Below are 16918 nucleotides of genomic sequence, written 5' to 3' on the forward strand. Positions count from 1 at the left end.
AGGCAATCGTTATATGAAAAAGTTATATATATATAGTCCTTAGCATCAAATTTCATGGGAACCATAAAAAGACTGCAAGTCAAGGCTTCTGTGTCACAAAAACAACTGCCCAGAGATGAATGAATGAAATTAGATTTTTATTTTGTAACTGATTAAATCAAGCAGTTTTGCCTCAGATGACAGTCATGTGCAGAGGCACAGTAAATCTGTTATGTACAATGACATTTGACGCTTCTTTCTGGTCCTGCTTCTATTGGTAGAACATATAATATGAAACACCACAAGAAAAGTAAGACATCAGAACATTGCAGATCATTTTTACTGAGACTTTGCCGCTAAACATTTTCAGCATCCCTTCAGACCTTAAAACAGCACCTGAGTTCCTCCCATATTGGCCATGGAATTGTTTTATTTTTTTAAAAGTTTTTTATTGTCAAAAAGGAGTACAGTAAAAAGGAAAGCACAAAAAAATAAAATAATAGAAGGTGGGAATTCTACTGAGGTATTAACAACCAAGTATACATATGAAAGTCTGTAAATATAAACATACATTTAGAAAAGGTTATAAGCCAACAAATATCTGAAGGATCACAAAGAAACAACGACTAAGATTCCCCCCACTATTAGCCATACAGCTCTTCCAAACAGCCCCATATGGACCTGTATTTTCGCAGGGCCTGGATACCCCTCACTTTAGCTAACACATTCTCCCTTTCCCCCGTTTCTTTAACAATTAACCACCATTCCATCACAGTGGGGGGTTTGGGAGAGATCCAAGCTCCAGCTACCGCCAGCCGGGCAGCAACTAACATAATTGCTGTTATAGACCTACACCTACCACTGTCTTCCTTATGTCCTAGCATCTTTTCAGCTGTTGTAAATATGAATTTAACCCGAAGTCTGAGTTTGATTGCTGCTGACATCTTATCCCAAAAAAGACTTAAAGCAGGACACGTTACAAACATATGGGTAATATCGGCTGCATATAGCAAACATTTGGGGCAATTACAGCGCATCCCTCCATAGACCCCTCCCTGTGCGACCCCCTTGAGACCATCTTACAATACTCTCCGGGATATAATAAAGTATACAAAGAGTCTGAAATTGCTGCTGTCGTAAATTTACTGAATGTACAGAATGGGCAATAGTATCAAAGGCTATCTTCACATCTTCTATAGCAATATTTTCCCCCATATTGGCCATGTAAAAGCATTCTTTACAAAAAAAAGGGCAGCAAAGTACATCATACTCAAAGATGGTAAATATATGCAAAGGGTAGTTCTCACTACTTTCACCTCTCTCATTTCATATTTAAGTGGAGCAATACATTTCCTGCAACCCACCTGCAGCACCTTGTCCTTGCTCAGGTACGACTCCCAAAGTCCCACTGAGCCCTGCCTAATCTTAATAAATGAAAAGGAAACTTTTCATGTTTCTTTTTTAAATGCATCTCGTTTTCCTTTGAGGAAAATAGGCTGCATTTCAAAATATATATATATTTTTTTAAAAGCAGTCACAGACATGGTGTTCCGCTGCCCCCAGCAGGCCACCATCCCTGTGAGTGTAAAACACACTGTTATATATAGCTGTTTGCGATTTCCTAATAGTGATTCACAAACAATCGCGATTAGGAAATCCCAAACGCAAGTCTATGTACATCTGGCCAAAAGTGCGACTCGGTAACTTGTTACCAAAGTGCTTTTTGCTTTTGCGATTCGGTATTTGAAAGGTGAATGCTCAGGATATCCCTTCCTAATATGGATTAGCGATGGTATGTATGAATGTTTTGCGACCGAAATGCGGTCGTAAAACATTCAAAATTTGCTGACTCAGTAGAGGAGGCGGTAACCCATTCTCAACCAGGAAGGGGTCCCCAAGGGATCACTTCTGCTTTGTGAATGTGCGTGAAAACATTTTTTAAGAGCAGGCAGCTGTCCCACGGACCACTGCCTACTCGTATAAAATTAATAGAAAACTTTTTATTTTTATTTTTGTAATGCAAAAGGGACTGCATTACAAAAAATAATATTGCTTTATTCAAAAAGCAATCACAGACATGGTGGTCTGCTGACCCCAGGAGGCCACAATACCTGTGATTGTAGTCACTTCCAATAGGTCCCAAATTGACCTGCCTCGTGAATGTTGATGTGGCAGGTCCATTTGTGACTCATTGGAAATCGCAAACAGTGTCTGAGACACTGTTGTGCATAGCTTCTTGCGATTGCAAAAATTCACAATTAGGAAATCGCAAACTGACTTTTTGGTACATCTGGCCCCTGGTGATGTAGGGACTAACGGATCGAACACAATTGCCTTAAATTGACACATGTCTCTGGTGAACCACATAGCTTTAGCACACTCCAAGTTCCTGATTCCTATATTGGGACCCAGACATGTCTGCGGCTCTCACTGTAGACTGCGATTTGGTTCTGTTTTTACGCACTATGCTGCGATCTAGGTAAAGTTCACTAGTCCTTCTGGCCATGTACGTGCTCTATGAAAACAATCAAATAAATAAGTAAATCAATGAATACTAAATTAATATATGAATAGTTTTCTGGCAAGCTGAACACAGTCTCTAACAATAAGTATTATTCGCAAGCTTCAAAACACGATGCTTAATGCGGAGTGAAACGAACAAGAACAGGTGGAGCATAAACCACGTTTTCACAAACCTAACGCCTTTAAACCACAGGCCTAGGGACACAGTCGATGAATAGCTAGGGTCTCGCTAAGGTTTAGCACTGATCTTTTGAATGAAGGGGCACCACACTACTAAGCTGTGATGTTGGGCAGTCACTCCTCATACTTACTCTCTGTCAATCACAAGGCACTGTGTGTCATCTTCTTCAGCCACAATATTGGCAGAGCGAACATCCTCACTGCAAAATAAAACAAGTGTTACAAAGATTGTGTTATGGCTTTAATTGCTTGAAGAAATTGAATATACATCAAAGTACGTTTTATTCCCTAAGCGAGAAAGTAAAGGTGCACACTGTAAATCTGGATGAAAGGCAAGGCAGGAATCAGCACACAGAGGAGAGAATAAAACACACAGGGCTTAAAGGAAAAGGAACATTTATTTCCTGGATGAAGCAACATCCGCCCTGGAAGGATGCCACTGCTCTAACTACCCTGCGAACAACGTGGACATGTTTTTGTTAACATCACTAGGCGGCGGTGGCATATTTGCAAATACAACCAAAAATGCTAAGTATTCAGTTGGGCAGTAAGGTTTTAAGAACCCCATTTTTGCCACAGTGTGCCCCATTTAGTTTGAGACGTACTTCTCCCAGCATGTTGTGAGACTTATGGCACTGTTTTGGGTGTTGTCCTTCCAAAGGCGTGATTATAACCACAGCCGAGTGTCTCCTAAATTAATATTCTCAATATTATGTATTTTTGATTGGTTTCAACTATTTACTTTACATTCAGTTGAGCTGTATGTAGACTTGGAAATAACATTTCCAAATACGGAAACTGAATTGGAATATTTTATTTTAGGTTCTGTGATGAGGGGCTGCTTTTCAACGTTTAAATCCAGACACTGAGGAAAAAACGATTCCCGCAAGTTGCTTGGAGAATTTCAGATGCCAAACTCTGCAAGCCATCCGTAACATCGACACCAGAGAGCTATGATTAGGGAATATATCATTGACTGCTGGTGCAACCTAGAGATTACCACTTAACTATGTGCTATACCTTTGCTTTGTCTCTCAGGATGCTTGCTGAACTCCCTAGCTCTTCTAGATCCTGGGTGTTCCTGTCTGTTGCTCTCTCAAAAAGTCTGGAATATCTTTGACGTTGAGGAGGAGGGAAGAGTAGCCAGGGAGCTTTTTTGCTGTCCAGACCAGCCAATACTATCTTTGTTAAAACTTGAGTCCAACGCTCACATCCATTAGCTTACAGGATGCTATGGTAAAATTGGGTACAACACTATTACAGACAGCTAGGGATTGTGCTAAGGCTACCTTCTTGACATCTTAGCCTGACACATTTTTAGTCATTTCTGACAAATTCACAATTGTGCAAGCCTGGGGAAGAAGAAGCAGTCCCCTCTCCGTGCTCACAAAGTAAAAGTATAGGGTCCGTTCTTCTGTCTGAGTATACTGTAATGACAAGCACTTGCTTTCAGAACAATAGAAGCTGTTATTCGGATTTGAGTTTGAAACATTAAAGCCTGTACTCTACCTCCAGTTAGCCAATTGCAACCCTGCATTGATTGCCTAAAGGTAACAAGTCGCTTTGTGCACCAAAGGCAAAGGAGCCTGGCAACTATTGTGAGTGATTGAAATTTGGACCAGTTGCACAGTCTCTTCTATTATCCCTTGAAGATGTTCCTCAATGGACTGATTTTTTAGATTTAACCCAGGAAAATCTTTGATTTAACTGTAACGTGTTGTTTGAAAACCTTGCACTCCAAGCCTGGTAATGTCTATCTAGTAGATGTTTGTTTCTCGAGACAGCTGGGTCTGAAATCTAAATAGAAGAGCACTTCAAATCATGTGCTTTTAGTAGTTAGATTGTATCTTGTTGATTGACATGGGAATCTCCTTTCAGTAGTGTGTAAAAGGAATGAAGTTGTTTAATCTTGTCCTGAAAAAATATCCCATCTGTAGCCTAAGGGGCCACCATGAGCACTGGATAAGCTTCCGCATCACTATATATAACATCATATGTCTACCAAACTAACTGGCTTCACCCCTGTCTCCTGTAGACATGTTTTGCCTGACTAGGTTTTCTGCACATTTACTAAAATACAATTCTGGTACAAATGAGTCCGTATTTTCCATTCAAATGTTAATTAAATGGTAAGTAAATTATATTTATAATATTGCTTTAAGAAAATTATTATATACTTAACCAATATTTAGCTATATAGGTTATGATGTGATTAACCCTCAAGAATCAAGAAAGCTTTATTCGGTTGCTTCATAGAAACAATCATAAAAGCACATAAGAAAAAGAACACATCAATACATTGTTTACAGTTTAATAAAAGTTAAAATATATATCATATCAGAGTAAAATACATCAATACGTGGTCTGAAGTAATGAAAATGTCATCTTAATATGAACAAGATTCCTAGTACATTGTAAACTTAAAACGTTATTAGATTCACAAATAGTTTAACCAAAGTGAAGGTTTAGGTGGACAAACGATTCCTTTGTCTCAAGAATTTCTACAAATAGGTTACTATTTTAAAAGTGCTATGGACATCTTCAAGCTGTTGTAGTGCAAGTAAGGCAGGTCGGCATTGACGAAGCCCGATCATTTTTAAGACTGGAGCCAAATAGAGTCTCTTTAAGAAAGTAAAACCTTTCCAGAACAAAATTGCATAAATTGTTGATTGATTGGAATTATTATCACAAGGGCATAAATGGACATTTTGAGACAAGTCATTCATTTTAGGCAAAGTAACTAGTCTGTGGAATACCCCCAACCTAAATCTGGTTAGTAAGAATCTATCATAAACTCCAGGTACAAAAGTTAAATAAGGTTGGATATTAAAAGTAGTTAAAATCAGCTGATTGTGGAGTACAGTGGGTTTTAATATCTCTGATGACATTCTAATAGAATCCAGCAACAAAAGACCCTCCTTTCTCAATTCTTTCCTTGGTATTTGCTGAATAGAAAAAGGGCTAGTAAAATACTCGAGGTGACCAAGGTCTTTTAAAAAGTTTCCGACATATTTTATCCAAGGAATTTTCAAAACCCCTTTCAGTTTTAAAGCACATAGTAAAATGTCCCTGTTTAACTTGGCCTCTTCTTTGGTCCATAATCTATGCCAAAGAAGATTAACCCTCAAAATTACTTCTTTTTATTTTTTTTAATAATTTCGAATTAAAGTTGGGTTGGGCATTTAATTTATTTACCACTTGAAAATACTCTTTTTTGAAATGTCTATTTCTATGCACTCATAGAAATCCGCAAGACTGGTGTTTTCAAAGCAGCCAGTCATCCAGAGGTGAAGAGACGTGTTGTGAAGTCTTCAAATCATTGTGTCTATAGCGACCTGTCTTGTGCCTGAGAAATGAGTGCTGCCAGAGCCGAGGTTCAATGATGTAGATCCTTGCCACCAACGATGCGGATGTTCTGAATCGCCTAGACGCCACAACTACCAAGGACACACATTCACTGATGATCTGCCAGAGGTCGCACCTGACCATCCAAGCACTACATATAAGCCTGGCTTAGGATGCTTCTATTGCTGAAGATATGTTCTATCATATGAGTCTGCCACATTAGGCACTCTAGGGATCAATTTCCAAGTAAGGTCACCTCAGCAACCCCAAAGTAGAAGAGCTGCCGTTGCAGGAGCAGGACTACAGACAGTGCTCACCCTACACTTCAAGAGTAGCATCTACACTACCACACATAAGAGCGCAACCTAAAACAATGAGAGGCTGAGAAAGCAGAACAATTCTGCCTATGAACTTAAGATATTTACAATGGGAACTTAAATTAGTGAAAGCAAAGTAAACTGTAATGCACATCTAAACTTTGGGGTACTTTTAAGTGAACTGCATCTGTTCTAAATCTCTGTCTAAACCCATGTCACACAGCAGGCTGGTAAACACTAGGAAACTCCAACAACACAGGCAGCATACCGAAGGAATGTAGCTCCTCGCTTAAGATTGAATGCAGGGGTAGAGGATTACAACCTTTTTCATTGAGAATGCTATTTGAGCTCTGTAATATTATGCTGTACTGTATGATTCAAGTACTTTCTTTTGACTAAACGATAAGCATTGTGATAGACAATGCATTATTTTGTCTGTTGGTAGACTTTCCATTTCTGAGATCTTGTCCACTACATTCTTTCCTGAGAAGCCTTTGACTGCTCACCCTCGCTACCCTGCGATTCAAGTGCAGAAAGGCTGTACTTGGCTTAGTTTGGTGAACCACAGTAGGATGGACCCCAGGACACAAGTGGCAAATTACTTCAGTCTACATGGTTGGGGTCCAGTGCCCCTGTTTGTCCTGTAGCCCCCACTGAATGGGATCTGACATCTTGGAACTTGCATTTGTAATAGAAAATATGACTAAGCGTGCTTCATGATAAGGGCATGCAACTTTTCTTGCAGTTAAGGTTTTCGAAGTTTCCAAATGTCACCATTCACATAAACTCGGCCAGATAATTGTCATAGCTATAAAACAATTGTAAATATATGTAGATTTGTTGTATAAACCTACCTACTGCAACATAAATTGCTGCAAAAATCACAATTTACCTAAAAATTCAGGGAAACTAAAAACATTACCGTACTTTGTATGTAGACTTTGAGTCTTAACGTGAACATGTGACATACTTTAATGAATTTTTATACTATAGTCCTCTACGCAGCTCTGACTAATTGCTGTCTTTTCTTTTAACGGACGCCATATACCTCATCACAGGGAACACAGAGAGGACTTGCGGGGATCTTATGTTCTGCCCAGCTTGCGGAAGGGGCACGAAGAGGGAGACGTCCTGCTGGGTTCTGCGAGGCCCCGGACTGCAATACGCAGGGGGCCCTGCAGTGCGCACAATCGATGACCCGCCGCCAGGGCGACCAAGGCCCATAAGACCAGGTGCGCTCTCCCGCAGCGCGGGACTCGCGCGGGCGAAGCCCGGGCCAAGGGCGGGCCCGTCCACGCCTGTCAAAGCCAGGAGAAGGCAGGGCAGGGCCACATCTCTTACCTCCGGACTTCAGGCTCCTTGCCCTTATGCTGTGACATTTGCAAGTGGTTAGTGACTCCTTATCCTTGTATTGGCGGCGCATGCATGTTGATCCTTGTGTTTTATATCTAGCTATATAATATTGGTAGTTACTTGAGACTATGAGCAAAACCGGTGATAAGGAGGCTCATCAACAATGCATGAATAAAGCTTTCAGGGGGGAACACCAGGCAAATGTAACCTCAACAAAGCGGAAAGCGGGCAGCATCCCGGCCACCTTACAAAAAGCTAGTAAAGTGCCCAAAAAGGGGGTGGTACACGGGGAAAGAAGGGGTGTGCATGGGAGGCTGTTGGATTAAGTGCACACAGTGCGTTAGACAGTAGTTCTCAGGTGGGGCCAGAGCAATTATCATGTGACCTGGAGAATCTTATTGTGTCTAAAATCGAAAAGAAGTTATTAGAATTATTGAGACCCATCTCTTCTAAACTCTCTGAAATAGACTCCAGGCTAGAGAAAATTGAACATCAGCTGTTTTTCTCTGTAGGTAATCCACAGAGAGGAGGATCTAGTCAACCTACTGCCCCACCGGGCCTATGGGGACCTTGCCTACGCAGAATCCCACAGTGGATGATGCGGGGTGCCGTGTAACCACCGAGGCCCCCTCGCCGAATGTAGGTGGTAAGCCTGGCCTGCTCTCTAATAAAAGATCAATGACACGTAGGATCCCATGGGTAGGGGAGTCTGCTAAAACATTTAGAGGGGATTGTGTAATTTTGAATTTTGCCTCACCACAGATCGTCAAAGTGATCCTGGAGAGGGCGGGCACGAGGCAGGGCTCAGAGGACGCAACAGAGGACGCTATTGGTATTGTACCCTTGTTTTTTTTTTAGAGAAACCCCACAGTCGTGATAAATGGAAGGCCACCAGGCAGGTATCTACCCCAGCTACGAGGCCCCTGCGACTTTTTTGTACCGGTTCAAAACAGATTTGAGGTATTCTCGAACCTGGAAGAAATCGATAGACTGGTAACTCCAGGAGCATCTACTATTGATGTCCAGCTCAATGGGGCCAAAAGGAAGGAATTACTAGGAGTAAGCACCTCCCCCAAAGAGAGGGGGTTTCTGAGTGAAACCAAAGAAGGTACCAAGATTTTAACTTGGAACATTGCAGGTTTAAAAAATGAATTAGACGATGTCCTATGGAGAAACTCCTTATGTGGGGTTGATATCATTGGGTTGCAGGAAACATGGGACACTGAGAATTTGCTATGTTTAGATGGCTACACAACCCACCTTATTCCAGCAATTGCCTCTAGTATGGGGAGGGCAAAGGGTGGGTTAGTGACTTTGGTTTCCGCTAGTATCCCAGGTATCCATACCAACTTGGACACGGGGTCTCTGCATTGTCTGGCAGTGCAAATTGCTTCTAGTCACGTGGGCACTCTTTTGATCATTAATTTTAATAACTCATTTGACAGAGTCACTGCTACTGAACATCTGGCTAGTCTAAATCAGTTCCTTGACAACTATAGAGCAGCTTACACAGACCCTTTCTCGGTTATTGTTTTAGGAGATTTTGATGTTCACGCTTGCCCTGAGAATTGTCTGGTTATGGACTGTTTAGGCCCCACGGACCAGGGCGTAATCCATTTTGAGCATTCCCCGCAAGGAGAATTCTTGGCAGCTCTAATGACGGACAATGGAATAATATTGCCCCATATGGGGAGTAAGGTTGTACCCACCTTTAAAGGGAACGGAACCTCTTCTATTATTGATTATATTTTTATTAGTTCCGTGCTGGGTCCCAAGGTCTATGGATATACAGCAATCTGGTCTACATTTAGCGACCATAACCCAGTGGTCCTGACCATGGTGGACGTAGTAGAGAAACCGGAACGATGTAATAGGAAGATGGATAAAATGGACATCCAGCCTACAGATCAGGCCCGTAGAATTAGATGGTGCCGAGTGGTACCTGGGGATTTTCATATCAACCTATTAACTAAGGTTGGAGCAGAGATGTGTATTTGCTTGAATGAGCAAGCAGGGGACAAGGAGGTTTTAGAGGCATACACTAAAGTCTGCTCTCAGGTTGCGGTTGATCTCAAACGGCCTGGTAAGGTGCAAGTTCTAGCCGGGGAGGGGTGGTTTGTTCACAATTGCTCACTAGCACATAGGAAACTGTTGGAGGCCCTGAAACGAAATCCAGTCGATAAGCCCATTGTGGCAGCTTTAAGGAAAGCATATAAAGATGTTCTGAAAAGTAGAAGACTTGAAATCAGAGGCGAGGCATGGGAGGAGTTAACTTCTATTGACATCCTCAAAAATAGCTCCAAATTTTGGGCAGTGGTCAATAAACCTTTTTTTAATGATTCCTACAATGATCAACTAGATTGTGGTATCCAGGAACAGGTGTGGTGTTCCCATTTTAAATCAGTCTAGGAAGGACCAGACTTGGGAGGGGTGCCTATATTCCTACCCATGAATGATCCTTATACCTTATCGGTTACTGAGATAGAGGTGGCAGATGCCATCAGCCAGATGACAAGTAATAAGGCTCAGGGACCTGACGGCGTCCCAGGCGACCTCTTTAAATCAGATGTCAAGACATGGTCAAAGGTTTTATGTAATGTTTTTAACGGGGTGTGCAAAACAGGTTTGCCGGGAACTTGGTTTTAATCTGTCATTGAAACCCATTTTTAAAAAGGGAAACAGAGGGGACCCTAGCAGTTATAGACCCATTTCCCTTATTGATTCTGCTGTTAAAGTCCTCGGACTAGTGGTTTTAAGTAAACTCACAGGGTGGCTAGCAGAAACCAATACACTTTCGGGTCTGCAATTTGGGTTTAGGAAAGGGCGAGGTACAATAGATCAAAGCCTCAACCTCCAATTTTTAATTGGAAAGTACACAATCGCCAAAAGGGGCACCCTATATTTAGCGTTCATGGACCTTTCCTCGGCCTTTGACCGGGTGAATAGGTCCAAATTATGGGCGATGCTCCTTCACTTAGGCGTGGACAAAAATATTGTGTACTTTCTTGCTGACCTTCACAGGGATCTGTCGGCCACAGTGAGATACGACCGTAAGGGAAATTGTACAGGGAAGATTTGTATTGCCAATGGTGTTAGACAGGGGTGCATTTTGCCTCCCCCGCTTTTCACCCTGTACATTAATGACCTAGGTTCTGTCTTAACGGAGGCTTGCAAGGATATACCGTGGGTAGGCAAACGATCAAGTCCGGCATTGTTATATGCTGATGATGCCGCCCTTTTAGCACGTACAGCGGTAGGACTGCAAAGCCTTTTAAACTCATTTTCTGTTTTTATGAAACCTATAGATCTTAGCGTTAACTTTTCCAAATCACATGTTATGATGGTAGGCACAAAAGTGAAGGGGGTAAAAACTCTGCATTGTGAAGGGAATGTGCTGTCTAGGGTATCAACTTTTCCATACCTAGGCGTTATCTTTGATGACAAGGGCACATGGTCGCCTCAGATAAAAGCAAAACTTAATATTTTAGCTAGATCCAATTTGGCTGTTTTGGGCTTTGCCCGTAAACTGGGAGTTAAACCATTTCAAGCCTTGCTAAAGATATATGACGCCAAATGTACCTCCCTTGCTATGTATGGGGCAGAGCTCTGGGGCTTTAAGAATGTTAAGGCCATTCAAGTGGCGGAGGATAACTTCTGAAAACCATTCTATCAGTTCCTCAATCCACATCTGGCTATATTATTCATCAGGAGTGTGGAGTTGGTTTTCCGGAAGACCGGATAGCCGTAGTTCCTCTTTTAAAATGGATTTCTATCTGGCTAAATCCCAAGCTGGAGCTGAATCAAGAAATCCTTAGAGATTGTTTAGCACTTGATTTTGGTCATCGCATCCCCTGGCTGAGTTATGTCCATAAACTAGCTGTTAAATTGGGTCGATCAGAATTGTTTAACTCACCTGATAAGTTAGTGAAAGGGGATATCAAGTGGGCTAAGGATTCCTATAAGTTAGCAGCTTGCTCGGCCAGAGAAGATAGAGAGCTGGGTAAACCTACTGTAAGGGCTCACCTATTGTTAAAAACCTCAGATTTGATTGAGCCATACCTGAATATTGTAATTAATGCAAATCATCGTTTTTTACTAACTAGATTCAGGCTGAACCAATTCCATCTCCTTTTTCTGAAACCCCAGGGTGGACAAGGGAGGAAGATTTGGGGATCTGCTCTTGTGACGGCTTCTCCACCAAAGATACTATGCACTTTATTTTCTTCTGTGAGCACTTTCACCCTATACATAAGCGTTTTATCATCCCCCTCATAAAAGATAAAGGTTTCATGCAGGTCAAACCGGCCCTCCTTTAATTGCAGCTACTTTCCAATGTGTGGGAGATTTTTAACATAGCTAATTTCCTCACGGTGGCTGTGAGAATAAAGAAAAAAATTAAATGGAAATAGTTACGATAATGATTTCTGAAGTAATGAATTGTGACTGAGTACACCCTTTTTTTATCCAATTGGTTTTAAAGGTTTTATAATAATGTTTTTAAATTGGTATGATAAAATGTACTGTACTCATTGTTAATGGGTATTTGTATATCGTATATTTATCTTTTTTATTCTTGGTCTTGACACAAAATGTTTAGTATACTTTTATGGTTTTTGTTATGAACCGAATAAAGTATTCTTTGACTGACTGACTGACTAGTCCTCTAACTTTTGCTTACTCTGTATTTATGTAAGATAATTAACTCATTTATTGTCTTCTGGAAGAAGCCTGTTAAGACTAGGCAATATGCAAGCAAATGGCACTAAACTAATTGGAAAGACATCGTTAGCAACGTGGTCATGCAATGCCGTCCAGCCTTTGCACCCTGGGTATCATTACATAGAAAAGGTGATTTTGTACATGTTGTGCAGGTACATAAAAATCAGCTAAGATGAGGGATGATGTGATCTACCTGATGAGTGCCTTCTCTCCGAAGTATTCTCCAACTCCCATAGTTTTGATCTCTCGTGGCTCCTGGGATCCCTCCATAGATTGAGTTACACACACCTGCCAAAAAAGGAACATTTAGCTTAATATTAGGAATTAGACAACAAGCACGTAAGTGATCAAGGACATGATGAACGAAACACCTTTTGATGGTGGCTTTGCAAAATGTTAGGTCTGCTCATAATTTCACTCCTAATAAAATAACATTTTTGGGCCAGGTGTACAAAGATTCTTTCTGCTCGCAAATGGCCTGATTTACAGAATCGGACATTTGCAACCAGCAAAAAGCCTTTTCTGATGTACCAAACCCTTTTTGAGATTTAGTAACCTATTACCAATTTGCAAATAGTGTTTGCGATTCAGTGTTAGGAAGGTGCATGTTCAGGGCGTCTCATCCTAATACCTAATTGCAGAGGTATGTAAGTATGTTTCGCGCCCAAAATGTGGTCGCAAAATATTCGCATTTTCCAACCAACTTCAAGTTGGTGGTAACCCTTCACAAATGGGAAGGGGTCCCCAAGGGACTCCTTTCCCATTGTGAATGGTAGTACAAACATTTTTACAGAGGATTCAGTCACTAAATGAAAAGACAAAATTTCTGTTCATTTTTTAAACGCAGCCCACTTTCCTTTACGGAAAACGGGGCTGCATTGAAAAATATATATTTTAATTGTAAAGCAGTCACAGACATTGTGGTCTGTTGATCCCAGCAGACCACCATCCCTGTGTTGTTAGCCAGATCCCAATGGGGTGAAAATTGCGGCCTACCTCATGAATATTAATGAGGTAGGTCTACTGCGACCACATTAGAAATTGCTGGCAGTGTGTGACACACATTCGCGCATCGCTGTGTGCGATTTCCCAATTTTGATTCGCTAAAATTAGCAGTTAGGAAATTGCAAACTGTATTCTATGTACATCTGACCCATTATCTTGTATCATTTGTGCAAATGTAGCCACTGGTAATATTTCGTCTCATAAAAGTATGTTTGTAGTCCTCTTGTGTCCAGAAAAACATTTTTTGACTTGATTCTCTGTTTCTGATTTTTTTTTTATTACATATTTCCTGAAGCTTTTGAAATTTTCGAAACCATTTCAAAAAACGATGTTCAGCAAAGCCAAACATTTGGACACAGGTCCCTTGTAGCTCGCTCATGAGGTTAAAGACAGCGATTAAAGGTACGCAGAGAAGAGAAAGAAATCGTAGAGCGTGAGGGAAGGAAGCAGAGTGAGTGGGTAGCATGGGTAGCAAATGCATTTGATTTGGATGATTGAGGCAGTGGAAAGTGTCATTGTCTTTTGTATTGGTAAGCAAAAGAGCTAATTTCTCTCACATCATACACAGTGCTCACTCAATATTTGGGACTGCAAAATAATTTAAATGGCTCCACAGTTGTTTTTTAAGATGAATACTTTATTTCAGAGATTTTTTTTAAATCTGAAGAGCCTATCAGTATTGTTAGTAAGCATATTAGAAGCACGATGCATATGAAATGCGTTATTAGTTGCAGAACAGTCAACCCATCGCCAGGCAGTGGTAAATAAAACAAGCCAATGGATCTTCTCCAGACTCAGCATCTGTTGAGTCCCTGTCTCCATATACTACAAGCCGCATGAAATGTGCACCCCCTGAGGGGACCCACAGCTTGACTTACAACAGCTACCTGACTAGTGGCCTATGATTAAAGCACACTTTGCTGGCACACACCAGGAATTCCCTCCTCAGAGCTGCGTCACACACAACCACCTACTGATAGCTCTGCTTCCTCCCACCCTTCTCGTCCCTCTTACCCCTCCCAGCTCCTTCTCTCAAATAAACGAAGAGAGGCCAGAGATATTTTTTTATTTTTATAGATTTCCTCTGGAGAGTTGAAACTTGCTAGCAAAATACCAGCTATACAGCAAAGTGACTTGAACAACTAAATGCTACCTATAGCCTTTATGCAGTATACAGGCAGCAAAATGTAATAAATAAAGGTGTATACAATAAAAAGAAGAAGCTCAACAGTTTAAATTATACCAGAGAAAAGGTTGCAAGGGTTAGCCGGTCATTTAGGGTTTTGGAGGGCTGGAGCATTGCTGCAAAATGACAGTGCTCCCACCCCACCAAATTCAGAGTTCCAACTTTATGCTGGAGGAAGTATTGGGTTTTCATTGATGGAGCTTCTGCTGTCCCGACCATTGAATATTTCTGATCTGACTGCTCGCCCGACTAAGGCAGTCAGGTCATTGTGTTGATCATTGCGCCCTTTTTAGGGAAAGACAACAATCACTAGATTTCGCTACACAAGACAATGCAGTATTCAGTATGTCGTGGAAGTTGTGTGGAAGCTTTGCCCACACTCCGCCTTTTTTATTGGTTTAGGTCCTAAATGCTGCCTTCCGATTGGTTTTAGGCCGGTTAGTCCCTCCTCATGACGGCCCTGTGTCATTAGTATCCTTCCATGGCTACTGGCCCCTTTACTTCAAACACTATTTTCTTCTTGTGCCCCCCTCCTGCAGTCAGTGACTTCTCGGCCCCCCCTCCCCCAACCACACTCCCGTTCATGCCTTCTCGCACACCCGTCTTATTGCATTGCAAATGCTTGTTTAATTAAACTCAACAGAGTCCCAGGCTCGCTAGGAGGTTACTCTATATGCCGCAATCAGACTGGCTGAGACTTTATGTGCTCTAAATGATTAATGAAAATGCCTCTCCGTTAGTTGCCATGACAGCCGGAAACTCGACACCGCCCAGGAATCTGCCATTCAGAATGCATGAATTAAGCAGGAAGTCGGCTCGAGCAGCTTCACCCAGTGTGCAAGATGCTGACAGTCGAGCCACCAATGGATTACCAGCTATGAATTATCACAGTCGATATTGTATTAATGGGCGAGTCATTTCCCCTTCGTGTCGTATTACGAAGGTCATTGTCCACTATTGATATGATGTATTTCAACAAAAAGTGGACAGTGGTATGAGGGGTAAGTAGACATTTTGATGATTTAACGCCTTAACTGCGGCAGCAATTCTGCCGGGTGCGGGCGTTCTATTAAGTGGACGGGGCTGCGACGGCCGTTGTCCGTCCGCAGCACTGGGGAGGGAGTGGTCCCGTTGGCAGCTGGCCGACAGGAGAACGGAAGAGGTTAAATAAACAACATCGGCCTTAACCCACTACTTCTAAAATATTTTTTCAGTTTTAATAAGCCTGCCCTGCCACAACTTTACTGGGTCAGTCAATTTAAATGACTGTTTTTATTCTATTTGAAATTCTACGAAGCTTTGCTCTCAGGGAGGAATTTGGAGGTTTGGATATTGAAAAGCATACTACTGGCAGTCTGATTTCTGGTGTAAGAAACACATACTTATTCACGCCTTCATTAGATCGATCAGTTGTCTCCCACATTGCTCGTCAGTTGAATCTAAACTATCCCTCTGACATTAAAATGCCTTTGTGAATTAGTCGCAGCCTGTTTTAGGAATATCTGGCACTAAACACCTACTCAGGTGTTTCTGCTGATCATTTAATTTTGCATGTGCCAGAGAAGAAAGATGTTTTTCTGTCTCCGAGCCACGGTTGTAGAATAACTTGCTACTATTCCTCCTTCAAAATCATTCACTAATGAGCAATTGTCAGGACCTAAAGCCCATCTGTTCTAGAAAGACTGACTCCTTGCTGTTCCCATTGTTCCTTTCTTTCGAAAAGAAAAAATACCGACCGGTTGTTGTCTGAAGAGGCCCGGACATACTACATAGGGCTTTAATCAAAATCGTATGCATTCATTTATAATTTGAGTTTTGTGCCTTGGTTTCTTTTAATTATTAATCAGGGGCCATTAGCGCATCTCTAGAACACATTTAGAAGGGCTTTCTATTCATATTTGCTGCTTAAAGTGTGTTCACATAAGGAGGGAAACAACAGGATTTAAGTCATTCTGCTTATTTTTGTGACGGCCGGGACTACCTGTGTTGACGGTAGTAAACCGGCCAGGTGGCCAACTTAGCTTTTCCGACGGAGTGCTGGCATCTGCTGCATTGCCTTGGAACACTTTAGTTTGCAGTAGGCACTACAGGTTTCCAACACATTACTGTTAATCTCAACTATGCCAACGCAGTGCAACAGTATGGGGCAACATAAATAGACACAAGAGAGAAGTATCCATACAGTGTATTTAAATAATATTCAGCTTCATAGTCAACACCATTTGAATAGCACACAATATGCTATTTGTATGTCCTTGTACTGCTTTGGCAGTCCATAATTTCTCCTCGTGAGGTAGATAGATAGATATAT

The 16918-nt window shown here is 41.5% G+C and overlaps 1 protein-coding gene across 2 annotated transcripts in view; it reads right to left on the minus strand.

The window, feature by feature from the left end:
- LOC144753369 (cGMP-dependent protein kinase 2-like) overlaps positions 1–16918 on the minus strand; it is a 1794633-nt gene that overhangs the window by 661109 nt on the left and 1116606 nt on the right. For both annotated transcript variants that reach the window (XM_078641085.1, XM_078641086.1), the window contains exons 7-8: positions 12610–12704; positions 2814–2882 (exon numbers count right to left, since the gene is read on the minus strand). In XM_078641085.1, coding sequence (XP_078497211.1) covers positions 2814–2882; positions 12610–12704 — 164 coding nt within the window. The remainder of the gene's footprint in view (positions 1–2813; positions 2883–12609; positions 12705–16918) is intronic.

The sequence above is a fragment of the Lissotriton helveticus genome, chromosome 5_1, assembly GCF_964261635.1.
Source record: "Lissotriton helveticus chromosome 5_1, aLisHel1.1, whole genome shotgun sequence".
NCBI classification, from domain to species: Eukaryota; Metazoa; Chordata; class Amphibia; order Caudata; family Salamandridae; genus Lissotriton; species Lissotriton helveticus.